The following is a 25418-nucleotide window of genomic DNA, read 5'->3' as shown; positions in this document are numbered from 1 at the left end:
AAATGACATGTCATTGCAATTTTGCATGGTATTGTAGTTGAGTGTTTTCTCAACTGGTCTTGGTGCATGTTTTCCAGCAGGTTGACAGTGCAGCATTGAATGAGGTAAAATTGTCATAGGAGCAGTGCAAGGCTGTATTGAAGTGGTAATGGAAGTACAAAAACATGATAGAGGTACAGTGACAATGGCATAATGTGTATGGAGCTCAGCCACCAACACGTACAACCATTTATCATATTGGGGATAAGTCTGAAGCTGATGGTACTATTCAGGATGTGCATAAGGAAAGGTCTGGTCGACCAATAACATCAAGTAGTCCAGGTCACCTCAAAAATCTGTGAAGCAGAGTGCACTTGAAACCGGGGTAAACCAATCAAGCTTACGACGAAATCTGAAGGCTGCAAAGTGGAAAGTGTACATTCCAAGATTGCTACACGCTATGAACGATGACGATCTGTATCGAAGAATGGAGTACTGTGAATGGTTTGAAGGCATGTTTCGAAAGAATGAACAGTGTACAGGTATAGTTATCTGGTCTGACAAGGCATAATTCAACCTGAATGATACTGTAAACTGCCACAACTGTGTGTACTGGGCTCCTGAAAATTCTCATGTTCATGTGGACAAACATTTTAATCTACTGGGTGTTAATGTGCGGGGTGGTCTGTCATCGTGCAGTTTGATTGTCTCATTCTCCTTTGAAGGTACCATAAGTGGTGAGGTGTATCTTTATATGCTGCAAAAATAGATTTCACCTGCCATCTGAGAGGTGTTTGGAAATGAAAGATTTTACCTACAACAAAATGGTGTTCTGCCTCACTACCAGAGAGGTCTCGGAGCCTACTTGGATGAAAATCTACGTGGATGATGGATAGGTTGAAGAGGAGCTGTTGAGTACCCACCATGGTTTCCAGACCTTACACCTCTTGACTTCTACCTGTGAGGGCCCTTAGAAAATGAAGGCAGCTACACAGAACGAGCCATGAGAAGCCATCAAGACATCCTTTGTGGCTATGACACTGGCAGCACTGACAGCCATAGATTGGTCAACAGTTCAGTGGCATCGATGTTGTTTGGCTGCTAATGGGGTCACTTTGAATACGTAACGCATAAGGTAACCTCCTCGTCCCCCTCCCCCCATGCTAGAATTGTAACAGTACGTTTCTTTGTTCCATTAATATTGACTATGAAAGTGTGTCTACATTTTTATGTACACCTCTGTACATACCTGACAACAAGAAGCCACAAATTGCAGTGCTTCTGCCATGTAAATGATTTGACAATGAGAGGGCAATGTGGAGGGGATAGGAACAGTTACACATTGTTGCCACATGACACATTTAAAAAAAAAAACCCTAAGTGTCTCTCAGGCCAATGTTTCGGTTTAGTGATTAAATTCAGGGTGCACAACCAAAGATACAGGAACTTCACTCAAGAAAATGTTTCATTGTTCAACTTTTCTGCTAATATTTCACACTCTCTGCCCTTGTTTTCTCTAACATACTTCATAGGAAATTCATTTCACTGAATTGGATTTTACTCTCATCTTTTTTTGTTGTTGTCAAGCATATGTCAACATAGGTGTCAGGTATGTCTTAACAGCTCTTCCTTACACTTCATTGACACCTCCCTTTCCCCTCACACACTGGTCAGAAGCAAGGCTCTGGTGTACACTTTTGCTAATTTCTGCCTCCATCCTTGCATTTTGCATTAACACACTACCTAGATTTTAAAGTTGTCCACGGTTTCACTATCCTGTTCTTTTTATGTTAATTCATCATTTGCCTTATCTGTCTCCTCTGGTTACCACCGGTCTTGCTTTTCTTCACACTGCATTTCATCTCATATTTCTCGATTTTTTAAAATTTTTTCATTGAAGATGTTTAATTGTTCTTGTACATCCTTACAGTTGGTTCCCCACAACACAGTATCATTGGCAAATAGCAACAACTTCTTCTTTCTTCCTCAATGAGCTTTTTTTGTCTCTTTCACAGTTTCATCCAACAACATAAGTAATAATGGTGAGACCACACATCCTGTCTTCACATAACATTCCTAAACAAATGAGCCCTTCCAGCTTGGGTTTTGACACAGCTCAATCTTTGGTAATACATTTCAGTTGTTAGTTCTCCAACTCCTTATTTTTCCAAGGATTCCCATACCTCTTTTCTGAGAACCTATTCTGTGCTCTCACTGAGTCAAGAAATGTCATCGCCAAATCTTTCCTATACCCTCAATGCGTTTCCACCAACTGCCTCATAATAAAGATTGTGTTCTCTGTTGATCTGTCTTGTGAAAAGCCATACACTACTCCTCTCCTCACTAATCTTCCACTTTTTCCCTCAGTCTTCTATTCGGTATCCTCCCCATTATTATTGCTACTTGTGATATTAGTGTTATCCCTCAATAGTTACCACATACTTTTCTGTCTCCCTTCTTGAACTACGGAATTATTATTCCCCTTCTCCATTCTTCAGGTATACATTTCTGAGTCCATATGCATTTTAGCAATCAATATAATCATTGCAGCCTAGTAGATCCAGCTGCCTTCATTGTCTCCACTGTTAATTCATCTGTCACAACTTTGTTTCCATTCCTGTAACTGCTAGTTCCACTTCAAATATTGTAATATCTTTCTCTTCTTCCAGGTCCAGGTTCCTCCAGCACCACTGTTTTTCTAGTGCCTTTTCATTGCTATTTTTCACATTTAGCTGTTTGTCAAAATACTCTTTCCATCTTTTCTGTATCTACTGTGTCTTCAGCTCTCCGCTTTTCCCTTTCACCAGCTGTGTTATTGCTTTCTTTCCTTGTACACCTTGTAATTCCATGCTGTATCCTTTTACCCCCATAACATCCTTTTCCAACTCTTGTGTGAACTCCTACCAACTTTTCCTCTTTTCTTCTGCTATCATTTTCTTACATTTCCTTTTGATTTCTTGGTATTTCTTTTTACTTTTTTCCATTTTGCCTCTATTCCTTTCATGCCATGCTTCTTTCTTTTCTTTTACTGCTTCCTTCATCTTCTCATTCCACCATGGTCTCTCTGTATCCTTCAACCTTCTAGATTTTCTGCCACAAGTGTTCTCTGCAGAACTTAGATGCCTCTTTGAACTTATCACATTCCTTTTCCACACTTCCACAGACAGTGATTGGGATTTTAATCATAAGTAACTCCCTAAACTTTTGTTGTCTGTACCAACATATTAGTTATGTGATGTGTGAATGTCGGTGCCTATTTTTAGCTCTTCGCATAATGACTGACTTTTTGCTATGTTACGTAGTTGTAGTGATGCCCACATAAGTTTATGTAATTTCCAGGCTACTTTACTGCACTTTGAGTCATTACCTTGCTGGTGTCAATAATTTGAAATTTTATTGCATTCTGGTTGAATTTATTCTGTGTGTGTGTGTGTGTGTGTGTGTGTGTGTGAGAGAGAGAGAGAGAGAGAGAGAGAGAGAGAGAGAGAGAGAGAGCTTTGTATTCTGGTTGAATTTATTCTGTGTGTGTGTGTGTGTGTGTGTGTGTGTGTGTGTGTGTGTGTGTGTGTGTGTGTGTGAGAGAGAGAGAGAGAGAGAGAGAGAGAGAGAGAGAGAGAGAGAGAGAGCTCTATATGACTTTAATAGATGTAGGTATACCATTTGCTGAATTCTTTCACATAGAATTTTTGTTTGTCATTTGCAGGCAAGATGAGAAAGAGAGGATGTATTGTAAGCAAATTGTTGGCTAAGATGATGTGCAAGTCAGGTCTCTCACATGTCATCACAATGGATTTACATCAGAAAGAAATTCAGGGATTCTTTGACTGCCCTGTTGATAACTTGCGTGCCTCACCCTTTCTTCTTCAGTATATACAGGAATGTGTAAGTATCAAAATAGTGCGTATGGAAGTATTGGTGTTACTGATGTTTAAAATTAGAGAGCTGTTGTGTGAGGGTCCAGTTTGTTGTATAATACACTCGAGACAATCTACCATTTTAAGATCATGCAACTCCTTCTCTTTATTGATCCCTGCAAACTTCCAGTATTCCACAATGTTATTAACTTGGTAATAGCTATTAACACCACAATTAACAGAAATGTAATTATTAGGTATAACAGGATTTACAAGAAATATACAAATTGAGCTCTTTTCGAGCTCGACCGGCTCAAAAAATTCTTACAGAGAGAAATGAGTATCACTTCTCCAGTAAGTTCAGTATGCCAGTTATATTGTGTCTTTACACATGATTGCACACAGCCCGCATTTCCTCTTGGTGAATTGTCAAGACTTCTATCAGTAGGCTGGCACAAGCTGATACCGATGACTTGGCACATTACTGCACCTTACCTCAGAGGGGACCCTGGAACTCATAGATCGACGTGTATCACCAACAATAGTCAAATGTTTTGTTCAGGAAACTGAACATGTGCTTACTTGTTTGTACAGGAAAATGAGGCTAAGGGTTTGCACCCTTTGTGTATCTTTGTCACCTTACAGTGCTTCAGCCACCACAAATCAAATTACAATAAGACATTTTTAAATAATTAAAAACATTGACTACAAGTCACCACGGTCTCCAGTATAGTGGAGGAGGAGTTGGTTAACTGTAAGTTTTAGTTTAGTTTTTAGGTGAACTCCAGATTCATTTAAAATTATAATGTGATCAATGTAAGCATTTACTATCAAATATTATTATTTTCTGGAACTAAAGGAGAAGAGATACTGTGAAGATGACAAAAGGAAGTGAGCAGGAGATTTTACTTAAGTCTCCATGGAGACCCATGAACTGTTGGAATGTAAGAAAGGGAGAAAGCAGTATGAGAGCTTGAAATGAGAGAATCTAGTTGTCTTGGCAAGTATACGGAAAATGAACTCGATGGCAAAGGTTATTCAATATCTTTCAAAGGAAGAAACACATATAAATAATGGAAATGCGCAAGGACAATTTTGTATTGTGTAATGTAATTTTTAATCTGAACTACTATAAAAAGAAAAGTTGTTGTTTAACATTGTCACCAAAAATCATAAAGTTATTGACCAGTTTACTTCCAATTTTTACTTGCTATGTAATGAACATTCGGACCGACATTCCTTATATCTTTTTAATGTATATACTATATAAATATGTATGTAAGATACACAGTCCAGGGACTTTAATGTGACCACCACTTATGTTTGATGTCAACATGCAATAATCTCTCACAGCTGGCAGGTGACAGCACTAGCATTGGAGGGTATATAAAACGCATGTCGGAGGGGGGAGGGGGGGGGGGGGACAATGCAGTTGTCATAATGTGGAAATAGAGTGATTTATCTGACATCAAAAAGGACATGAACATTGGCTTTTGGGCCAGGGGTGGAAGCACTTCCAAAATGGCTAAGTTTGTAAACTGTTTGCATGCCGCTGTCGTTACATGATACTGTGCATGCAAACAGAACTATCTAAAATGCATCAAGGCAGCTGTGGTGCACAGCAGGCCATAGATGACGGGAGTAAATGATGATGTACAGGCTAGGTGTACGACTGTTGAGCAGCTGACCACCCAAATGAGCCAAGGGGCTACGAACAGTGTCTCCTCAATGTTTATTCAGCAAACATTGCTGTATATGGGCATCTGGAGAAGTTTCATCACTGATGTTGACTGCTGTTCATCATTGATAGAGTCTGGAATTTAGATGCCAGTACAGCAACTGGACATCCACGGATAGCCTTTTTAGATGGATCACTTTTTGTGCTCTGGATGGGTGGCTGTTGGCATGACAGTGTGAAACATCTGAAAGCAAACGGGGGGGGGGGGGGGGGGGGGGCGTTATGGTCTGTAGAATGTTTTTGTGGTATTTCCTGAGTGATCTCGTCATTCGGAAAGGCACAGTGAACCAAAACAAATAAGCATCTTGTGACGAAGCATGCTGGGATAATTTTAATTCCCCTCTTGTTTCACCATCTGCCTCCTCAAATTCATTTTGTTACTTTTAACTATTTGCCCGTAACATACATGAGCATAATCTGCATTTTCATAAAAGAGAAATATTGGCCCTCAGTTTTAAAGAATATAACACCAGATCTAATTTTGTGCTTAGTTTTATGTGTGTAATTGATTTTCTAATTTATTTTGACTATTCCTAGTTAGTATCTTTCATTATAGGATGAAATCGGTAATTGTTTCACAACTTAAATTGCATTGTTGACATATAAACAAATATAAATTCTGTACTAATTATAAACATTTGGAAGACAAACTAATAGTAATTGTGGAGTATCTATTTGGCTCTATTTGAAAACATGTTAAAAAAACCAGCCCTGAATTAATTCGTAAGCTAATGGTTTTGTCAAAGTATTGTTTGCATAGCTATATTTGTTAATTTCATGATTTAAACAAATAATTCGGACTAACTCTTGTAGTAGAAGAAACTGTTACAGAGGAATTTTTTGATGTATTCAGTTAATTTAATGAGTTAAATTTTAATTGTAATTTCTGTAAATTTAACTTTAAACAATGTGTAGTTTTAGTACTTATTATTGGGAGGATATATAAGGGCCCGGTTTTTGGTCATGAATCAGTCAGTCCATGGTCGAGTTTGAGACGAGTAACCTGTGCTGGTTAGAACAACAACAATGCTTCAACTTAACAGTGTAATAAGTGTTGAACAACTAGGCCATGTGTAGAAACCATGACAATGTCTGCTCTGTACAGACCTGATTATTCTTCAAGAACTGTGAACTTTGTGGTTAGGTTTTTACTGCTCATAGATGTTCAACAGTAAACTGTTGTTGCAGTATGTGGAGGTTCGCCCACAAACTATTAATGAGGCTTATGGAAAGTTTAAACAATATTGCACTGGCTATACATATATAACGGTGTATTGTTGGGGGACTGTGCAAAGTGGAAGTAAAAGTCAGTGAAACATAACTGTGCATCTGTCGGCTACATTATTTACCATGGTCAGCGTCCAGATTACAAACCCCGTTTTTCAGCCAGTGTAGCAATGCCACAAGTCAGCACTGAGAGCAACAAATGAAGAAATAAAGCAGGTGCAACCGCTACAATCTATTCTTGGGAACCATGTCCATTCCCTATATGCAGTTTGTTTTTCCTCAGCACAGTGACATCTACCAGCAGGACAGTGCAACATGTAACACAGCTTGCACTGCATGGTTGTGGCTCGAAGAACACCTAGGTGAGTTTACTGTACTCCCCTGGCTACCAATCCTCCCTGGATCAAGAATCTGTTGTACCACCTAGATCTGGCTGTTCAAGCCTTAGTTTCTCAACCAAGAAACTTAGTGCTACTGGCCAAGGCACCTGGCTCCAAATCCCTGTCAGACCTTCCAGAACCTAATTGATTCTCTTCTTGTAAATCTTGCAGCAGTCTGTGCTGCAGAAGGCAGTTATTCATGCTTTTGACAGATGGTTGCATTAATGTGACTGAACAGTGTATGAAGGGGAAAAGTTCGTAAATGATTTTCAGCAAATTTTTACACAATAGTCTAATGAACATTCAGATGGAGATAAGTTCTATATGTAAAGCAAAAAATAAGTAAATTTAAATATCTTGGAGAAACTGCGTGACAAAATGGACTAGAAGAATCTGCAGTAGGTGCAAAAGTTAATAAAATGGAAAGACCATACAGTTCGACAAAGAATTTTTACAAAAAGGAATATGTACCCAGAAAAACAAAATTGTATACTACAGTGATATGACTATAATGTTCATAAGAATGTGAATGCCTAATGATGAGCTATAAGCTGGACAAAAAGACAGATTATCAGAAAAATAATGGGTGCAATACAAACTACAGATGGTTGGCAAATAAGAAATAATGATGAGATCTTCAAAAATTATAGAGAAAATATCAGAAGTAATGGCTAAGTGAAAATAAATCTTGTTTGTACACATCTACCAAATGAATGAGAACAAGCTAACAAAACAATTATTCTTCATGTTAGAAGAAATAGACAGTAGCAGTGATTACAGAAATAAAGAAATAACTAAAAAGAAATAACATCAAAGAATCTGAAACCTTTTTAAGAATAAATTACTAAATTTAGAAGGGTTTCAAATAGAAGAAATAAGAAATAGAGGACAGCATGGACAGAAGAAAGAAAAAGATAACATTGGGTGAAGATGAGAGCATACTGAAACAACAGAAAACAACAAAGAAAGAAAATGAACTGAAGTTATTATGTGACCCTAGTTGGTCAGTACAAATATAAAAAAAGTTGTTTCCAAAAATGTCAGGCTTCTTGACCTGGTTTTCACACTTAACTCTAATAAATCTTTGGATGAACGTAGGCTGTATATTTTTTTAAAACAACAATGTACAGGTTTTCTGTTAAAACTGTGGGAAAGAAAATGGTGTACTATGAGCTGCTGTGAAAATGAGAGGCTTTGTTTTTTATCTCAGTCAGTTTTTAACTACAATAGCAGGACATTAAAACCATTGGATGAACTTTCTTTCATATATATTCTTTCTCATTATATATATTTAAAACAAAAGAAAAAAACAAAAAAAAAAAAAAAGAAAAAGAAACACTTGTATACTCAACACTGTCATGTTTTGGTTTCTTCTCCACAGTCTGTTTTCCCAGAGAACAGGAAAGTCGTACTTTAGAACACTACTACAGCATTTGAATTTGCAGTAACATAGTGTATACTGTTAGTTTTTGATAATTTAATTTACAAATTTTTAATATATTGCATTTTGTTGTTCTGAAGCCATTTACTCTGTCATGTCGTAGGTTTGAAGATCCAGATTCATTTCTGAATTTTACACGAATAGATACGGAAGTTTTCATGAAATTACTCTGTATTATAGAAAATGATGTCTGTAGGCAAGATATGAACAAGGCTCAAGGTCAGAGTGAGGGAAGAAGAGGAGATGGACAGAGAGGGGAGGGAGGTAATGGATGTAGAGAGGGGAGAGGAGGAGATGGATGGGGGGGGGGGGGGGGGAGGTTAGGTCATGTTTTCAATTCCCACACACATTTAGCAATTGCGAAGCATTGTCATGTTTTCTAGTATGTTTATTACTTCCTTTGGAATTCAGTGGATTCTTTTTAACAGTACAGTTACTAAGTGGCAGTTCCTCTAGTTATTTCAAGAAGATTGGTAGAAAGTAAGAGGAATGAAAGGTGTTAGACATCCATAATCCATAGAAAGTTAACTGTAACTCTCTGTATACATGGAAGAGGTTAAGTGGAAGTGGCTTCCTATTGCTTGGAGCAGTATGTAATGTATTATCATGAACTAGTCAACACAAAGATACAAAATTGTTTGATATGTACAGTGTATGATGAAAAGAGCTGTGTTAGTCAAATACTGATAAAGCTTTGTTATGCTGGTACTCACTTGCTCTTCCTTGGAGGACATTCTATGATTGTTAAGTCTGGCTGGTTTTTCAGATACCTGATTACCGCAATGCCGTGATAGTGGCTCGTAATCCTGGGTCAGCAAAGAAAGCAACATCGTATGCAGAACGTCTGCGACTAGGCATTGCAGTCATTCATGGAGAACAGAAAGAAGCAGAAAGTGATATGGTGGATGGAAGATATTCTCCTCCAACTGTTCCTCGATCTCGCACAATGGATGTTGGTGTGGGGGTACCTGCCCATCCGGCCAAGGAGAAGCCTCCTATAAATGTAGTGGGTGATGTTGGTGGACGAATCGCCATCATGGTGGTGAGTATCATTTGCAGGTTCCACAGATTACTTGCACAATGTATGATAATAGCATGGAATGTCTGAAGTTGCAGTATATTATATTAATTTATGTTTAAATATGGCATCATAATATGATATCAATATGAATTCACATAACAGAAGATAATATTGAGTTTAATTACAGAAGTAATTATATAATAATTTTGCACTAAAAGTATGATTAGGACATACTGGTTGGCGTGTGAGGTTTTATGAGATATGGGATTAAAACCAAGACGTGCTACCATGCTTTTCCTGTGTTACAGAAAGCTATCGAATTTTGATTATGTATTACAGCCTGATGTTGTGATGATGTCGGTTTGTTGGAGTTTACGTTAAATTGATACAAATGAAATAAAACATGAATTTTAATATATTTTATCAAACAGGGTGGAAATTACACAGGATGTGATGATTCAAAACTATTTTAAAATTTAAGGTGGTCATAGACAAGTAAGATTCATAGCAAAAATAGGCACAAAGCCATAAACTCATTAGGAAAGAAATGAGTTTGCTTGTTTCAGGCATTGTGCTTCTTTTTGCTCTGAATCTGACTAGTCTATGATAACTTGAAATTTTAAAATAGTTTCAAATTGTCACATCCTGTATAATTTCCTCCTTGTGTGATAAAATGTAATAAATTTAATTTTTAGTTCCATTTGTATACACGTGTGCGCGTGCACGCACCAGCGCGTGCGCCCACACACACACACACACACACACACACACACACACACAGGACCAAATTAAGCAACGAATTTCACTTGTTATTAGAAAATGCATTAGCATGGTGTTCAGATGCAATGTGCTGACTTGATGTCCACCATGCTGCTAAACACCTAGAAATGGTGTGGCCTGTGTATACAGTATGTGTGCCTAAACATAGTCCTCTACCACAACAGCATGTCCCAGTGGCAATTTTCAGCTACAGCCATACATGAACTACACAGTACATACGAGTTCTCATAATGGGTGAATGTAAACTAGCTACTTTAGCTTCAGTAGTGATTCCTGATAATGAGAGGAGAAAAAACGAAGAAGACTGGACACAACAGTGGATTAAATTGTGCAGTGCTCGGACAGGAACATCGAATATGCAGTACAGTAAGCTGAGGTATGTATAAACAAAGATTGTTCATGATTCAGTTTCAGTCTTCCAGCATATTTTCAGTTTAACTAGTATGTTGAATATTCTTCAACCTTAGTGTATACTGTTAGTTTTTGATAATTTAATTTACATATTTTTAATATACTGAATTTTGTTGTTCAGAAGCCATCTACTCTGTGTTGTAGGTTTGAAGATCCAGATTCATTTCTGAATTTTACACGAATAGATACGGAAGTTTTCATGAAATTACTCCGTATTATAGAAAACGATGTCTGTAGGCAAGATGTGAACATGAGGGAGTCGATGAAACAAAGAGATAGGTATGTATCTCTTAGACAAATGACCATACTAGCAAAAAGTTCCTGTGTATAATTTCTGTTCACTTTCTTTTATATATTTCTGGCCACTGATATTCCAGGCACTGGTCTATTCTACTAGAATTTCACCCAACACCCCATCACTGATAATATGTGATACACTTCAAGCAGGTTTGAATAATTTCAGAGATGAGAGCGTAAAGGTATATGTATCTAGCAGGTGTTTGTATATCCACAGATTTTGACTAGCTATGTGCTCTTATTATGCAGTTTTGACTAACAGCTGGAGAAGTTGTGAGATGTAGACCAAGCTGTTGTAATTTTTTCCCTAATCAGGTGCTGCAGCTGTCAATAGCAATCTAATTTGGAATCAGTTTAATGTATTGTTGTTTCTGATTGTTTACTGGCATTAAATAAGTGCTAAGGGTACTGCTAAGGTAAGGATCATCAACTGCAGTGTCATGGATGCAAGTTACACAGCGGAAGCCCCCTTCCCCCAGATTGCACTTTTCATGGTTTAAGTGCTATATATGTACATAATATGTATTTGTTTGGACTGATTTTCTGAATTTACTTTGCAGTTTTAATTTTAAATACCACTCAGGCTTTTGCCGCAGCCAGGGAGGGGGCACTCTCACAATCTTCTCTTCTCATGATTCGAGTGAAACAGCATTCATGAAAATTATGTTGAGCTGGAAACATTTCACAAACCTCCATTATTTTATGTATTTCATTTGTGTAAACACTGGACTTCCCCCCCCCCCCCCCCCCCCCCCCCCCCCCCCACACACACACACACACACACACACACACACACACACACCCCACTGGATCCACAACTCTTTTGTGGATACGTGCATAGCGAGCACGGGACCCCGAGCTAATGTGGCCTTCCTTCCTTTCCGGGCTGCATACCTTCCCTTTCCGCATCCTTCCCCATCCCCTATCTTCGCCCCCCCCCCCCCCCCCCCCCCCCCACCTCTGGCTCTTTCCTTCCCTTTCTCCCCCTCTGGGAGTATGGTTTGTGCCTACGTCCGGAGACGCACGCTTGTAAATGTACCGCATTCTTCGCCTTCCTTGCTTGTATGTCTTCATCTTCCTTTGTCCTTCTCTTTTCCTTACCTCTTCTCTTTACCCTTTTCTCCGCTGTGGCGTTTGAGACCTCTCTTCTTTCCTTTCCCTTTCTCTTTCTTCCTCCCTGTGCGTGTCTGAAGGCCGACCCACGCACTTCCATGCGAAGCCGGTGACGGGGTAACGCGTAATTCCCCGCCCCGGGTAGACAGGTAGGACACGTACGTACCCCCTGGTAACGGCCAGGCCCAGGGAGGGGTGATTACCTGAGCTGATACCTTCCAAAAGTGCCGATTGGTTCCTCCGTCTGTTTGTCGGGAGGTGTGACCTGAGGTGTGAACAATCACCTAAGGCGGGAGTGCCCTCAGAGAGGGCCCCCACAAGGGAGGAGCGCGCCATCGGAGACGCTGGTAATCATGGGGATTCTTCCGCAATGGTTTCCTCACCTTCCATTATGTCTGCTCACAAACGTAAGTTCACTGAGTCCCAGCCACAGTCAGTTCTTCCATCGTTGCCACAGTTCCTTGTTGTTTCTCGGTCTTACGAAGGTCACGACTTCTCCACGGTCAACCCTTTCATTATTCAGAAAGGTGTCGACGCAATTGCAGGTCCTGTAAAGTCTTGTTCCAGATTACGGAATGGCACCCTGTTGTTAGAAACAGTCAGTGCCCTCCAGGCACAAAAATTGCTGCGTACCTCACTACTACACACCTTCCCTGTCCGGGTGGAACCACACCGTACTTTAAATTCCTCGCGTGGAGTCGTTTATACACGCTCCCTCGATGGATTGTCTGACGAAGAAATTCAGCACTACCTGTCTGACCAGGGCGTAACGGCTGTTCGTAGGGTTATGAAAAGGGTTGACACGAACATCATTCCAACCCGCACTGTCTTCTTGACATTTGACAAAGTTCAACTCCCATCGAAAATCAAAGCAGGCTATGAGATAATTTCCGTTCGCCCTTACGTCCCAAACCCTATGCGTTGCTATCGGTGTCAGCAGTTCAATCACACCAGCCAGTCCTGTTCCAATCCGGCCAAATGTGTTACGTGTGGCAAGGATGCCCATGAGGGTGCTTGTCCACCTCCATCCCCTCGCTGCATCAACTGTATGGGTGACCACGCTGCTTCCTCTCGAGATTGTCCCGTTTTTAAGGACGAAAAGCTCATCCAGGAAATTAGAGTTAAGGAAAAGGTGTCGACCTTTGCTGCTCGAAAATTATTCGCCAGTCGACAGCCCACCGTGCCTCAGAAAGGAAAATACAGCACTGTCCTTGCTTCTCCTCGGCCAACAAAGGAGGCGGAGACATAGACTTGTGACCTCACCTTTAGTGCCACGGTCGTCAGATCGGCCAGCGCAAAGATCGCCCATTCAACCTCACCACTTTCGCCTGCCCACTCTCTGGCTCACCCTTCGTCGAGTTCTGCTAAATCTCGAGCCCAAAAGTCAGACACCAAGACTTCGAAAAAAGAGCATACTCATGAAGAGTTTTTACGTACGGCAACCTCCCAACCATCGGTTCCTCCTTCCTCTAAACATCATACTTCCAAGAAGGCTACAAAGAAACCCGGTTCCTCTCCTTCTCCGCCAAGGCGTGTCCCATCTACAGCACCACCTGGCGGAAATCGCCCTCGGCCGTCTTCTGTGTCGCCGAGGCGCACTGCTGGTGGCCGATCAACCGGCCGATCGCTGGTGGCAGGAGCTGCTCCTGACCAACCTATGGATCAGGATCTTCTGCCTTCGGCTGAATGCCATTCCATGCTGTCGGTCGCAAGCTCAGAGCAGTCGTTGAGTTGACAGCGACCTTGGTCACATTCCTCCATTTTCTGTTCACCCTATGTCCATTATCCACTGGAATATCCGCGGTATTCGAGCCAATCGGGATGAATTGTCGATCCTCTTACGATCCTACTCGCCGGTCATCTTCTGTCTTCAGGAAACAAAGCTGCGTCCCCATGACCGCTTTGTTCTCCCTCATTTTCAGTCCGTCCGATATGATCTCCCCTCTGTTGAAGGCACTCCAGCACATGGAGGACTCATGATTCTTCTCCATGATACTCTCCATTATCACCCAATCCCCTTAAACAGTTCCTTCCAAGCTGTCGCCGTCCGTCTTTCCCTTTCTGGATACACGTTCTCTCTTTGTACTGTATACATTCCATCGTCCACACCAATGGCACGAGCTGATCTCCTTCATCTTCTTGGTCAGCTTCCACCCCCCTATTTGCTGGTTGGGGACTTCAATGCCCACCACTCGCTTTGGGGATCTCCACATCCTTGTCCACGTGGCTCCCTATTGCTAGACGTCTTCCACCAAGCAGATCTAGTTTGCCTCAACACTGGGGTCCCCACATTTTTGTCTGCCTCCACGACAAATTTATCTCATTTGGATCTTGCCGTCGGTACTGTTCCGCTAGCTCGGTGCTTCGAATGGTTCACCCTTGATGATACACACTCGAGTGACCACTTTCCATGTGTCCTTAGACTGCAGCCTCAACTGCCATATATGCGCCCACGATGCTGGAAGTTTGCCCAAGCCGATTGGACACTTTTTTCGTCTCTAGCGACATTCGATGACCGTCGCTTTCCCAGCGTCAACGATGAGGTCACACATATTACCGACGTTATTCTTACAGCTGCGGAACGTTCAATACCACGCACCTCCGAATTGCCCCGGCGCCCCCCAGTTCCTTGGTGGAACGAGGCATGCCATGACGCAATACGTGAGCGGCGACGTGCTCTTCGCATTTTCTGTCACCATCCTACTTTGGCCAACTGTATCCGCTATAAGCAGCTCCGTGCGCGATGCCGTCGCGTCATCCGCGATAGCAAGAAGGCAAGCTGGAAATTCTTTATTAGCTCATTTAACACCTTCACTCCCTCCTCGGAAGTTTGGAGACAGCTTCGACGGTTCTCAGGCGCGCCTAGTTTCTCCCCGGTCTCTGGGCTCACTGTCGCGCATGATACCTTAGTGGACCCCGCCGCAATTTCTAACTCATTGGGTCAGCACTTTACTGAGATTTCGAGCTCTTCAAATTACCCGCCAGCGTTTCTCCCGAAGAAACGTGCAGCGGAAGTGCGACATCTTGCTTTCTCCTCTCAAAATCACGAAAGCTACAATACTGTTTTCTCCATGCGGGAACTCCAACATGCCCTCTCTTCTTCTCGCTCCTCTGCCCCAGGACCGGATGGTATCCAAATGTTGCTGCATTTATCAACCCATAGTCTGCGTTACCTCCTTCGCCTTTATAATCGAATTTGGACCGACAGTACTTTTCCCAGATGATGGCGGGAAGCTATCATCGTTCCCGTTCCGAAACCTGGAAAGGACAAACACCTCCCCTCTAGCTATCGCCCCATTTCTCTCCGAGTAGTGTCTGTAAGGTTTTGGAGCGTATGGTGAATTACCGTTTAGCTTGGTGGCTGGAATCCCGCAGTCTTTTAACACCTGCCCAATGCGGATTCCGAAAGCATCGTTCTGCAGTTGACCATCTTGTTGCTCTCTCCACTTATATCATGAATAATTTTCTCCGGAAACGCCAAACAGTAGCAATATTTTTTGATCTGGAGAGAGCATACGATACCTGTTGGAGGACAGGCATCCTCCGCACACTGTTCTCTTGGGGCTTTCGAGGCCGGCTGCCCCTTTTTCTTCACGAATTTATGGCAGAGCGCACATTTAGGGTGCGGGTGAACACTACTCTCTCCCGTACTTTCTCCCAAGAAAACAGGGTACCCCAGGGCTCCGTGCTGAGTGTTGTACTTTTTGCCATCGCCATAAATCCAATTATGGATTGTCTCCTTCCTGATGTCTCGGGCTCCCTCTTTGTGGACGATTTTGCGATCTACTACAGCTCTCAACGGACAAGCCTTCTTGAACGACATCTTCAAGGATGTCTCGATCGCCTCCACTCTTGGAGCATCGAAACCGGCTTCCGTTTTTCTCCCAGTAAGACCGTTTGTGTTAATTTTTGGCGACGAAAGGAGTTTCTTCCACCCTCCTTACATCTAGGACCTGTCAACCTTCCGTTTTCAGACGTCGCTAAATTCTTTGGTCTTATGTTTGACAGAAAACTGTGCTGGTCCTCCCACGTTTCCTATCTTTCGGCTCGCTGTCTGCAATCCCTCAACACCCTCCGTGTCTTGAATGGTACCTCCTGGGGAGTGGACCGAGTGGTCCTTCTCCGCATTTATCGCGCCTTAGAGCGCTCGAAATTGGACTATGGAAGCATAGTCTACTCCTCTGCTCGGCCGTCTATTCTTCGGCGTCTCGACTCTATCCACCACCATGGATTACGTTTAGTGTCTGGAGCTTTTTACACCAGCCCTGTGGAAAGCCTTTATGCTGAGACTGCTGAACCTCCGCTGTCCAATCGGCGAGCAGTCCTTCTGAGCCGTTATGCTAGCCATCTTTCTTCCATGCCTGCTAATCCAGCCCATGACATTTTTTTCGACGCCTCCTTTGATGTAGGGTATGCAGGCCGCCCCTCCTCCCTACTACCACCGGGAGTCCGCTTCCGTCAACTGCTCCATTCTCTTTCCTTCCGCTTTCCTAAAACCTTCTTGACAACTTGGGGTACTGCACCGCCTTGGCTCCGTCCCCGGATCTGCCTGCTCTGCGACCTTTGTCGATTTCCCAAGGATGGTACCCCTTCACTTGTTTATCGTCGGGTATTTGCTGCTCTATGTGCACAAATGACGGACGCCACATTTATTTACACCGACGGCTCGAAAACATCGTTAGGTGTAGGGAGTGCCTATATTGTTGGCGACACCCCAAATCACTTTCGGCTTCCCGACCAGTGTTCAGTTTATACTGCGGAGCTTTACGCTGTTCTCCAGGCTGTCCACTACATCCGCCACCATCAGCGGATACCGTACGTTATCTGCTCAGATTCTCTCAGCTCTCTCCTCAGTCTCCAAACTCTTTACCCTGTGCACCCTCTGGTCCACCGGATTCAGGACTGTCTGCGCTTGCTCCACCTGGGGGACGTCTCGGTGGCGTTCCTCTGGCTCCGGGGACACACTGGTATCTGTGGGAATGAGGCGGCCGATATAGCGGCCAAGGCTGCAGTCTCTCTTCCTCGGCCAGCTATTCAGTCAATTCCCTTCACCGATCTATGGAGCGTTTTATGTCGCAGAGTTGTTCGTTTATGGCATACGCATTGGTCGACACTTCCCCATAATAAATTGCGGGACGTCAAAGCTCTTCCTTGTGCTTGGACCTCTTCCTCCCGAACGCGTCGTCGGGAGGAGATAATTTTAACTAGACTTCGGATAGGGCACTGTCTTTTTAGCCATTGACATCTAAAGCGGCGATCCTCCCCCACTCTGTCCCCACTGCTCTCAGCTGTGGACGGTAAGACACCTTTTAATTGAGTGCCCCTATTTTAATCCGTTACGCTCCCGTCTACAGCTATCGCCTGATATATCGTCGATTTTAGCAGATGACACGCGCTCAGCCGATCGCGTTCTCAAGTTTATTAGTGCCAGTGAAATGACGTCAGTCATTTGAAGCTTTTTTTGGGGACAACCAACCCCTTTCTGTAGTGGATTTTTAAGCCTTCCTTCTGCTTTTAGTTTCTCAAATTTTATGACTTTCGTACCCATTGCTGCTGGTTTCCATTTCCGGTTTTTTATTGTTTCCTAAGTCACGGACCGGGCGCTAATGACCATAGCAGTTTTGCGCCCTAAAAAAAAAAAAAAAAAAACTGGACTTCCATTCGGGATGACGACAGTTCAATCCCGCGTCCGGCCATCCTGATTTAGGTTTTCCATGATTTCCCTAAATCACATAAGGCAAATGCTGGGATGGTTCCTTTGAAAGGACACGGCCTATTTCCTCCTCCATCCTTCCCTAATCAGAGCTTGTGCTCTGTCTGTAATGACTTCATTGTCGACTGGGTGTTAAACCCTAATCTCCTCCTCCACCTCCTATTCACATTATGAATTATCTCTTTAAATGAGAGTTCCTGTGCTGTGATCCAAACTTTTGCAGTTCTGTTAAATAACATTAGTTATAGACTAAGGATAATAAGTTTACATTTCATTTCATAGAAACTGTTCAAAATCTATCTCATTGTATTCAAGTATGGAACTTTACAGCTGCTCCTGTAGTGGCACTTTAGTAAAAAACATTTATATCTTGTTTCAGGTTTCAGCCTCAGTTAGTGAGTGGGTAAACATTGCCCATTCATTTAATGTGTTTTTGCAGTTCCCTCATTGCATTGGTGTTATTCATGGGAAAAAAGTGACTTTCAGGGCACCGAGGTCAGAAGGTGCCTGTTTCAGATATTATAAAGGGAACAACAGCATTATGCTGCTTGCAATTTATATATTGGCAGAAGCATAGAATTGTAACAAACTGAATTTGCCAGCACCAGAGAAGACTGAGTGTTTTAGTGTTTCAGAACTGCCATATGAACTGTCACTGATGATGTGTTTGTATTGGAAGAGTACATGATGAAGTATCATGAAAGAGATATCTTAAAAGAGAAGAGCGTTTTCAGTTAGAGACTGACCAGGGCTCTGCAACAGGAGAGTGTGGATGTGAGGAGACTGAACTCTGGGAAACTACACCACCTTCTACAAGGCAGATGTTCAAACAATGTTAACTTGTAATGAAAGCCCATTGCTGGTTGTGAAATACATGTAACAATAAATTGATTGTGCATCAAAATAATTTTGTCTTAATTGCATTGTCTAAATCCTTTTGAGAACTGAAACACCTCAGTTCTGTCCCATTATTGATGTGTATTATGTTTTGTACGTAATGAATAACCTCGTAAAGAAATATCATTTGACTCCATAGCAGTTGCCGTATCTAAGCTCAGAGGAAAAGTAAGGAAGTTGAAAATAGTTTGTTTGTATTAAGCATCCAAACTCTGACATTCAGATAATAATAAATAATTTACATTAGTTCATAACATTTGTGTTGCATAGATCACGTTCCTGATAAACATCATGATGTAGACTCTATGAATTGAACAAACATAGGACAACCATTAAAAAAATAAAATGAGAAAAATATTTATATGGCTCTAAGCTGGTCATTTATGGGTTTTTCTCAGTGTAAATGACTTATTTTTATTCTGGATTTCTTCTAACACATAGGAGATATTCAGGAGGAACATTTTTAACCTATATTTGAAAATGCTTCTATGTGGCAACATTTTATTTCCATGTGTAGATTGTCGAAGAGTTTGTAGCTGTGTATTTCACTTTTTTCTGAGCATTAGATTCAATAAAGCACAATGCAGATCATTTTTCCTTCTAATTTAGTACTTCCAAATATCTCTATCACTCTTAAACTCAGATGGATTGTTGATTACAAATTTTATAAGTGAATAAATGCACTGTGAGGCTGCATTTAATAATCCCAGTTATGATGTCCGCAAGGTGTATGTATGTAAACCCCACAGATAAATCTAATTCTTTTGTACTATGAATACTTTTTGCCTATGTGACAAGTTATCCCAGAATAAATACTGCAAGAGGTAAATGAATGCAAATATATTAACTTACTGACTTTTATATTCCCGAAGTTGGTAATTATTATGGCAAAAGCAGCTGAACCTAGACATTTTAGCGGGTCTGTGGTATGGTTTTTCTAGCTTGTTTTCATAAATATGCACACTTAGGAAATATGTTGAAGCTATAGCTGACATGAGGCTCATTGTAAACTTGACATTTTTGAATCTTTCTTTAAAATCATCACTTATGTTGTCTGTAATCAGCCTTACTATTTTCTTTGAGTGTTTCTGAACTTAACATGGGAATAAGTTATGTAATGTGACCGACTGCACAAGTTCAGACAATCTGTTTACCACAGGAGATACAGGTGTTTCTTTAACTTCCAGGTATTGCATGTATACATTATCTATTAGCAACTTGAGTAGGAAAATTTAGGACTGATACTAAATTATAAGTAATTAACAACACCTCAGTATCACTTTTCTTTTGTGATTCCTTCAAGAAAAATTAAAATCACGATAAAAACAGATTATCTCTCTTGTGTGTAACAGACAGCACAATAAAAAATTTTCATGAAAATTTCCCAGTTACCCTGTAGAGTCCTGTATACTGTAACCGTGACAAATGATATATTAACTCACAAGCACGTGCCTCCCAGGGGGCTCGCCACTCCATGGTGGGTTCGTGCTCGGCTACCATGGGGTCCAGCCTTTGCAGCATCTTTTCCCTTCTCTGCTGCATATCTGTCCTCTTGCTATTCTTTTTCTCCTCTCTTGGGGAACGTGCCTATGACGTTTTTTGGAATGTGTTGTGCATTTTCAGTAGCCAACAGCAGAACAGTCTCTCCACCATTTCTAGTTACCTTTTTTCTTTCTTTGTTCCCCGTTTTCTATCCTTCCTCTGCTTTGACGTTTGAGAATCCTCTTTTTCTCTTCCTCTCTGTGTGCTCCTGAAAGCCGGCCCACATGTCTGACATGTAACAGGTGACAGGGTAACACATTATTCCCAGCCCCAGGTCGACAGGTAGGCTTCACACGTACCCCCGGTACAGGCCAGGCCCAGGGAGGAATGATTGCCTCAGCTATGCACCTTTCCAAAATTCCAATTCAGCCCTCTAGAAGGTGTTCAGGAGGTGTAACCTGAGGTGTGACAATCACCTACGGGAGGGTGCACCCCCTCTGAGGGGACCCCAGTCGGAAGGAGCGCGCCATCGGAAACGATGGCAATTGTGGGGGATTTTCTCACAACGAGCCAATCATTTTCTTCACAGTCAGTGTCTACTAAATGTAAACAGAATGAAGCTCATGATTCAAAGATCCTTCCCAGCTGCACCACGGTTCCTTGTGGTTTCACGTACTGAAGACAGTCAGCCCTTTACTATGGTAAATCCTTTTATTATTCAGAAAGGTGTTGATGCAATTGCTGGTCTGTGAAGGCCCGCTCTCATTTACGCAATGACACTTTGGACTTCTGATTCTCAAGCACAACCACTGCTTGCAGCTTCACTCCTCCACGGCTATCCTGTTCGTGGTGAGGCCAGTCGAACAGTGAATTCTTCCTGTGGTGTTATTTACACTATGCTGCTCGATGGTCTGACTAAGGCAGAAATCTAAATGTACCTCTCCAATCAGGGCATCATTGCAGTCCATCGGGTGATGAACAAGGTGAATGCATCTTTAGTGCCCATATGCACTATTTTCCTCAATTTTGATAGAGTGGTGCTTCCATCAAAGATCAAAGCAAGCTATGAAGTTATCACAGTGCAGTCGTACATTCTGAACCTGATGCACTGCTTCCAGTGTAATCGTTACAACAATACCCAAATGTCCTGTCGCCATCTGGCCAAATGTGTAACCTGTGGTAGGAATGCTCACAAGGGCAATTGTCCGCCTCCCTCTCCATGCTGTATCAATTGCAATTACAACCATGCAGCCTTCTCCCAAGGTTGTCCCATGTATCTCTAAGAGTGGGCCATCCAGGAGATCTGGGTGAAGGAAAAAGTGCCTCACCCCGTTGCATGCAAGTTGCTGGCTAGTTGGAAACCCTGCATTCTACCATCCAGCACTTACAGTACTGTTCTTGAAACATTTCGCTCTATGAAGGACATTGCCAGATAGACGTGCAACCTCAAATTCTGCACTGCGGTTGTAAAATCACCCAGTATCATGGTAGCATCATCATCTCCCCCAGCTATGCATCAAGCCACCATACTTGTGCCTCATGGGGCGAAGTCACCTGCTACGCAACTGGCATGCCTGAAAGGATAGGAGGAATACTCATGAAGAGACTTTTTACGTCCTTCCAGTTAACAAACATCTGAATATTCCTCTGCCAACTGGAAAGGCTCCAAGAAATCAAACAAAGGCTAACGGTCTTGTTCTTCGCTGACTCGGGTATCCTCTTTAATGGTGTCGCCATATGCTACCCTCACCCAGCTGACCTCCATGTCACTGGTGCGCACTGCCAACCATTTTTCTGCCCTGGACTCCGCAGACCGACAGAGGGAAAATGCAGACACCTCTGTAAATCTCATGGAGCAGGATCCTACAGCCTGTGTGCCGTGTAACAGTGGGTCTTCAAAGGCTGGCACTCGGCACCCCTTCATTTTTTTCCCTCCTCCCCTTTCCTCGTCATGTCTCTACTCCAGTGGAATTTTTGCACCCTTAGATCCAAGAAAGAGGAATTGTACCTGCTCTTGGGATCGCAGCATCCACTTGTTCTCTGCCTCTAGGAAACAAAATTGTGTCCTCACGACCGTTTTGAGCTATCGCGTTTCTTTCCGGTCCGCTCTTTACCTTCTCCCAGAGTACGGCATTCTGTACCTCATGGGGGAGTCTTGCTGCTCAGTTGGGATGACAGTCGTAGTTGCACCATCTCCATGATTACCCGGCTTCAAGCTGTTGCAGTCCACATTTTCCCTTTCCTCACTTCACCTTTTCCCTTTGTACCATTTACATCCCTCTGTCGATTGATGTCACCAGGGCAGACTTCCTCCAGCTTATTGGGCAATTCCCTCACCCTGTTCTCTGCTCGGTGACTTTGATGTGTGCCATCCCCTTTGGGATTCTCCCAGAACCTGTCCGAAAGGTGCCATCTTGGCTGACCTCAGTCAACTACACCTCATTTTTCTTAACACGGGAGCACCCGTGTTCCTTTCAGACTCCACGCACACCTATTCCCATTTGGACCTCTCCTGCTCTGCCCAGCTTGTCCATCGTCTTGAGCGGTCTGTTCTCTGTGACACATTCTTGAGTGACCATTTTCCATATGCTATCCATTTGCTGACTCCTAACCCACCGATGTTTGCACCCAAATGACAGCTTTCTAAGGCCATCCGGAGGCTTTACTCTTCCCTGGCAACCTTCGTTGAACAACATTTCACCAGTTGTGATGACCAGGTAGAATGTATTACAAATGTTATCCTTACTGCCACAGACCGTTTCACTCCTCACACTTCCTCTTCATTGCTCCGTGTCCCAGTCCCTTTGTGGACTGAGGCATGCCGAACACAATTCGTGTGGAGATGTGCTCTCCGCATTTTTAACAGCCATCCTACGATGGCAAACTGCATTCATTATAAACAGTTGTGTACATAGTAACGTTACGTTCTTAGGGATAGCGAAAAAGCTAGCTGGATTTCATTCACTAGTTCTTTAGCAGTTCCACTCCCTCTTCCATCAGTTGGGCCAACCTCCGTCAGCTCTCTGGGATCAAGATCCATTCCGCAATTTCCAGCCTGACCATAGCAGCTGATGTCATTGTGGACCCTGCCACCATCTCCAACACCTCAGGCTGCTATTTTGCTGAGATTTAGACCTCCACCCACTATCAGCCGGCCTTCCTCCATCGGAAACGAGTAGAGGAGACTTGGATGGTACTCTTTTCTTCTCATAATCATGAGTGCTACAGTGCTGCCTTTGCTATGAGGGAGCTAGAGTCTGCTCTCACTTCATCCCGATCCTCCACCCCAGGGCCGGACGATGTTCATATTAAAATGTTGCAGAAACTTTCTCTTGCGGCCAAGCACTTTCTCCTTCATACATACAATCGCATCTGGGCAGAGGGCATGTTTCCCTTCGCCACCTTGGCTTTGTGCAGTGGCCCCTGTTCACCTTGGACTTCATTTGTTCCTAAGGATGTTACTTCAGCCTCATTCTATTGCCGTAAGTTTCTTGACCTTCACATGGAACTTTGTGATCATACCTTTGTGTATACTGATGGCTCTTGGACTGACTGTGCTGACCTCTTGGACTGACCATGCTGACAGGTGTGCCTTCATCACTGATGTTTCACTATTGGCTTCCAAACATTGTTCAATGTTTACACTAGAGCTCTTCACCTTGTATCAGGCCAAGCAGTACATCTGGCAACTCAAGCTTTTAAATTGTGCCATCTGCTCTAACTCTTTCAGTGCCCTTCGGAGCCTCTGCATGCTGTACACCATCCATCCCTCAGTGCAACAGGTCCAGGAAATCTTTCACTTGCTCACTCTTGACGGAGCCAATGTGATGTTAATATGCACCCCTGGTCACATCAGACTGACAGGAAACGAGGCCACTGATGCTGCTGCCAAGGCTGCAGTCCTCATACCTCGGTCTGCTAGTTCTTCCATTCCCTCCAATGATCTCTGTGTTGCCGTCTGTCAGCCGGTGCTATCACTTTGGCATCACAACTGGTCTTCCCTTCATGGGAAGAAGCTCCAGGGAATTAAAAACCTCTCCCAGCAGCTTGGACGACCTCCTCTCTGCCCTCTCGCTGCACGGAGATCAGTTTAGCTAGATTAAAAAATGGACCCTGTCGTTTTAGCTATCACCATTTGTCAAGTGGTGATCCCCTACCACTTTGTGCTCTTGCCCTCAATCTTTGACAACATTCTCATTTATGTTTACCATCTGAGTTATCAGCCTTTTTAGTGAACGACGTGCTTGCTGTCGACTGTGTTTGTTTTTATCCATCATAACAATAGGACAAAGGACATTTAATCTTTAGTTCAGGACCTCCGTTGTCTCTGTGGTGTATTTTATGGACCTTTCTCAAAGTCCCTGTTTTTAGCTGTCTTTCCTTCCAACAATTCGGCTTAACGTGTAGTCGTTTTTAACTGCTTTTTCATCTTCGTGCTGTATGGTTCTGACATGGGCGCGTATGTCCCTAATTGTTTTTGCACCCTAAAACAAAACAAACAAACAAGTACATGTTTATACAGCCTGTTCTAAACAGAATCTTCTTATTCTTACCTTTTAGTATTTACATTCTTCTTTTATGAATGTGTCAACTCCTCCTCTGTCCACCTACACAGCTAATTTATAACACGCTACATCCCCCCAGGGGCTCACCACTCTTTGGTTAGCTCATGCTTGACTACCATGGCTCCCCAGCCTTTGCAACACCTCTTCCCTTGCCATGAAGCTTGTATATCCTCCTGCTATTCTTTTTCCCCTGCCTTGGGGAACATGTCTTGAATATTTTCGGGGAAACATTCTGAAGTTTCGGTAGCCCAGCATTTGAACAGCCCCTCATCTGTTTTTTCCTTCTTTCTTTGTTCTCTGTCTCCTCCCCTTCTTCCACTTGGACGTTTTGAGGTCTCTCTTTGTTTCTTCTTCCTTCCTGTGTTCTCCTGAATGCTGGACCATGTGTCTGACTCTTACCAGGTGACTGGGTAACTCTGAATTCCCAGCCCTGGGTCGGCATGTAGGATTCGCACGTAACCCCTGGCTCAGGCCAAGCCCAGGGAGGGGTGATTGCATGAGCCATTATTTTCTTGATTGA

At 42.7% G+C, this 25418-nt stretch overlaps 2 protein-coding genes across 4 annotated transcripts in view; both read left to right on the top strand.

Annotated features, from left to right (window-relative positions):
- Positions 1-25418, top strand: part of LOC126457860 (phosphoribosyl pyrophosphate synthase-associated protein 2) — a 135064-nt gene that overhangs the window by 29116 nt on the left and 80530 nt on the right. For all 3 annotated transcript variants that reach the window (XR_007585538.1, XR_007585537.1, XM_050094506.1), the window contains exons 5-6: positions 3683-3861; positions 9386-9661. Coding sequence is in view for 1 of the 3 variants with exons in the window: in XM_050094506.1 (XP_049950463.1) it covers positions 3683-3861; positions 9386-9661 (455 nt within the window). In the remaining 2 variants the exon portion in view is untranslated. The remainder of the gene's footprint in view (positions 1-3682; positions 3862-9385; positions 9662-25418) is intronic.
- On the top strand, positions 9694-18822 carry LOC126457862 (uncharacterized). Its single transcript, XM_050094509.1, has 3 exons — positions 9694-10796; positions 10976-11110; positions 18334-18822. The coding sequence occupies exons 1-3, from the start codon at positions 10651-10653 to the stop codon at positions 18359-18361; spliced, it is 309 nt and encodes a 102-aa protein (XP_049950466.1). The 5' UTR covers positions 9694-10650; the 3' UTR covers positions 18362-18822.

This window comes from Schistocerca serialis, chromosome 2 (assembly GCF_023864345.2).
Source record: "Schistocerca serialis cubense isolate TAMUIC-IGC-003099 chromosome 2, iqSchSeri2.2, whole genome shotgun sequence".
NCBI classification, from domain to species: Eukaryota; Metazoa; Arthropoda; class Insecta; order Orthoptera; family Acrididae; genus Schistocerca; species Schistocerca serialis.
Note: the sequence above shows the minus strand (reverse complement) of the source record. Positions and strands in the feature narration are given on the sequence as shown.

What these genes read in the sequence shown, in the direction of transcription:
- LOC126457862 (XM_050094509.1), top strand. Translation starts at nt 10,651, where the DNA reads ATGGGTGAATGTAAACTAGCTACTTTAGCTTCAGTAGTGATTCCTGAT. An exon ending in ATGCAGTACAGTAAGCTGAG is followed by an intron (nt 10,797 to 10,975) that starts GTATGTATAAAC and finishes TCTGTGTTGTAG; the next exon opens with GTTTGAAGATCCAGATTCAT. An exon ending in TCGATGAAACAAAGAGATAG is followed by an intron (nt 11,111 to 18,333) that starts GTATGTATCTCT and finishes ATCTTGTTTCAG; the next exon opens with GTTTCAGCCTCAGTTAGTGA.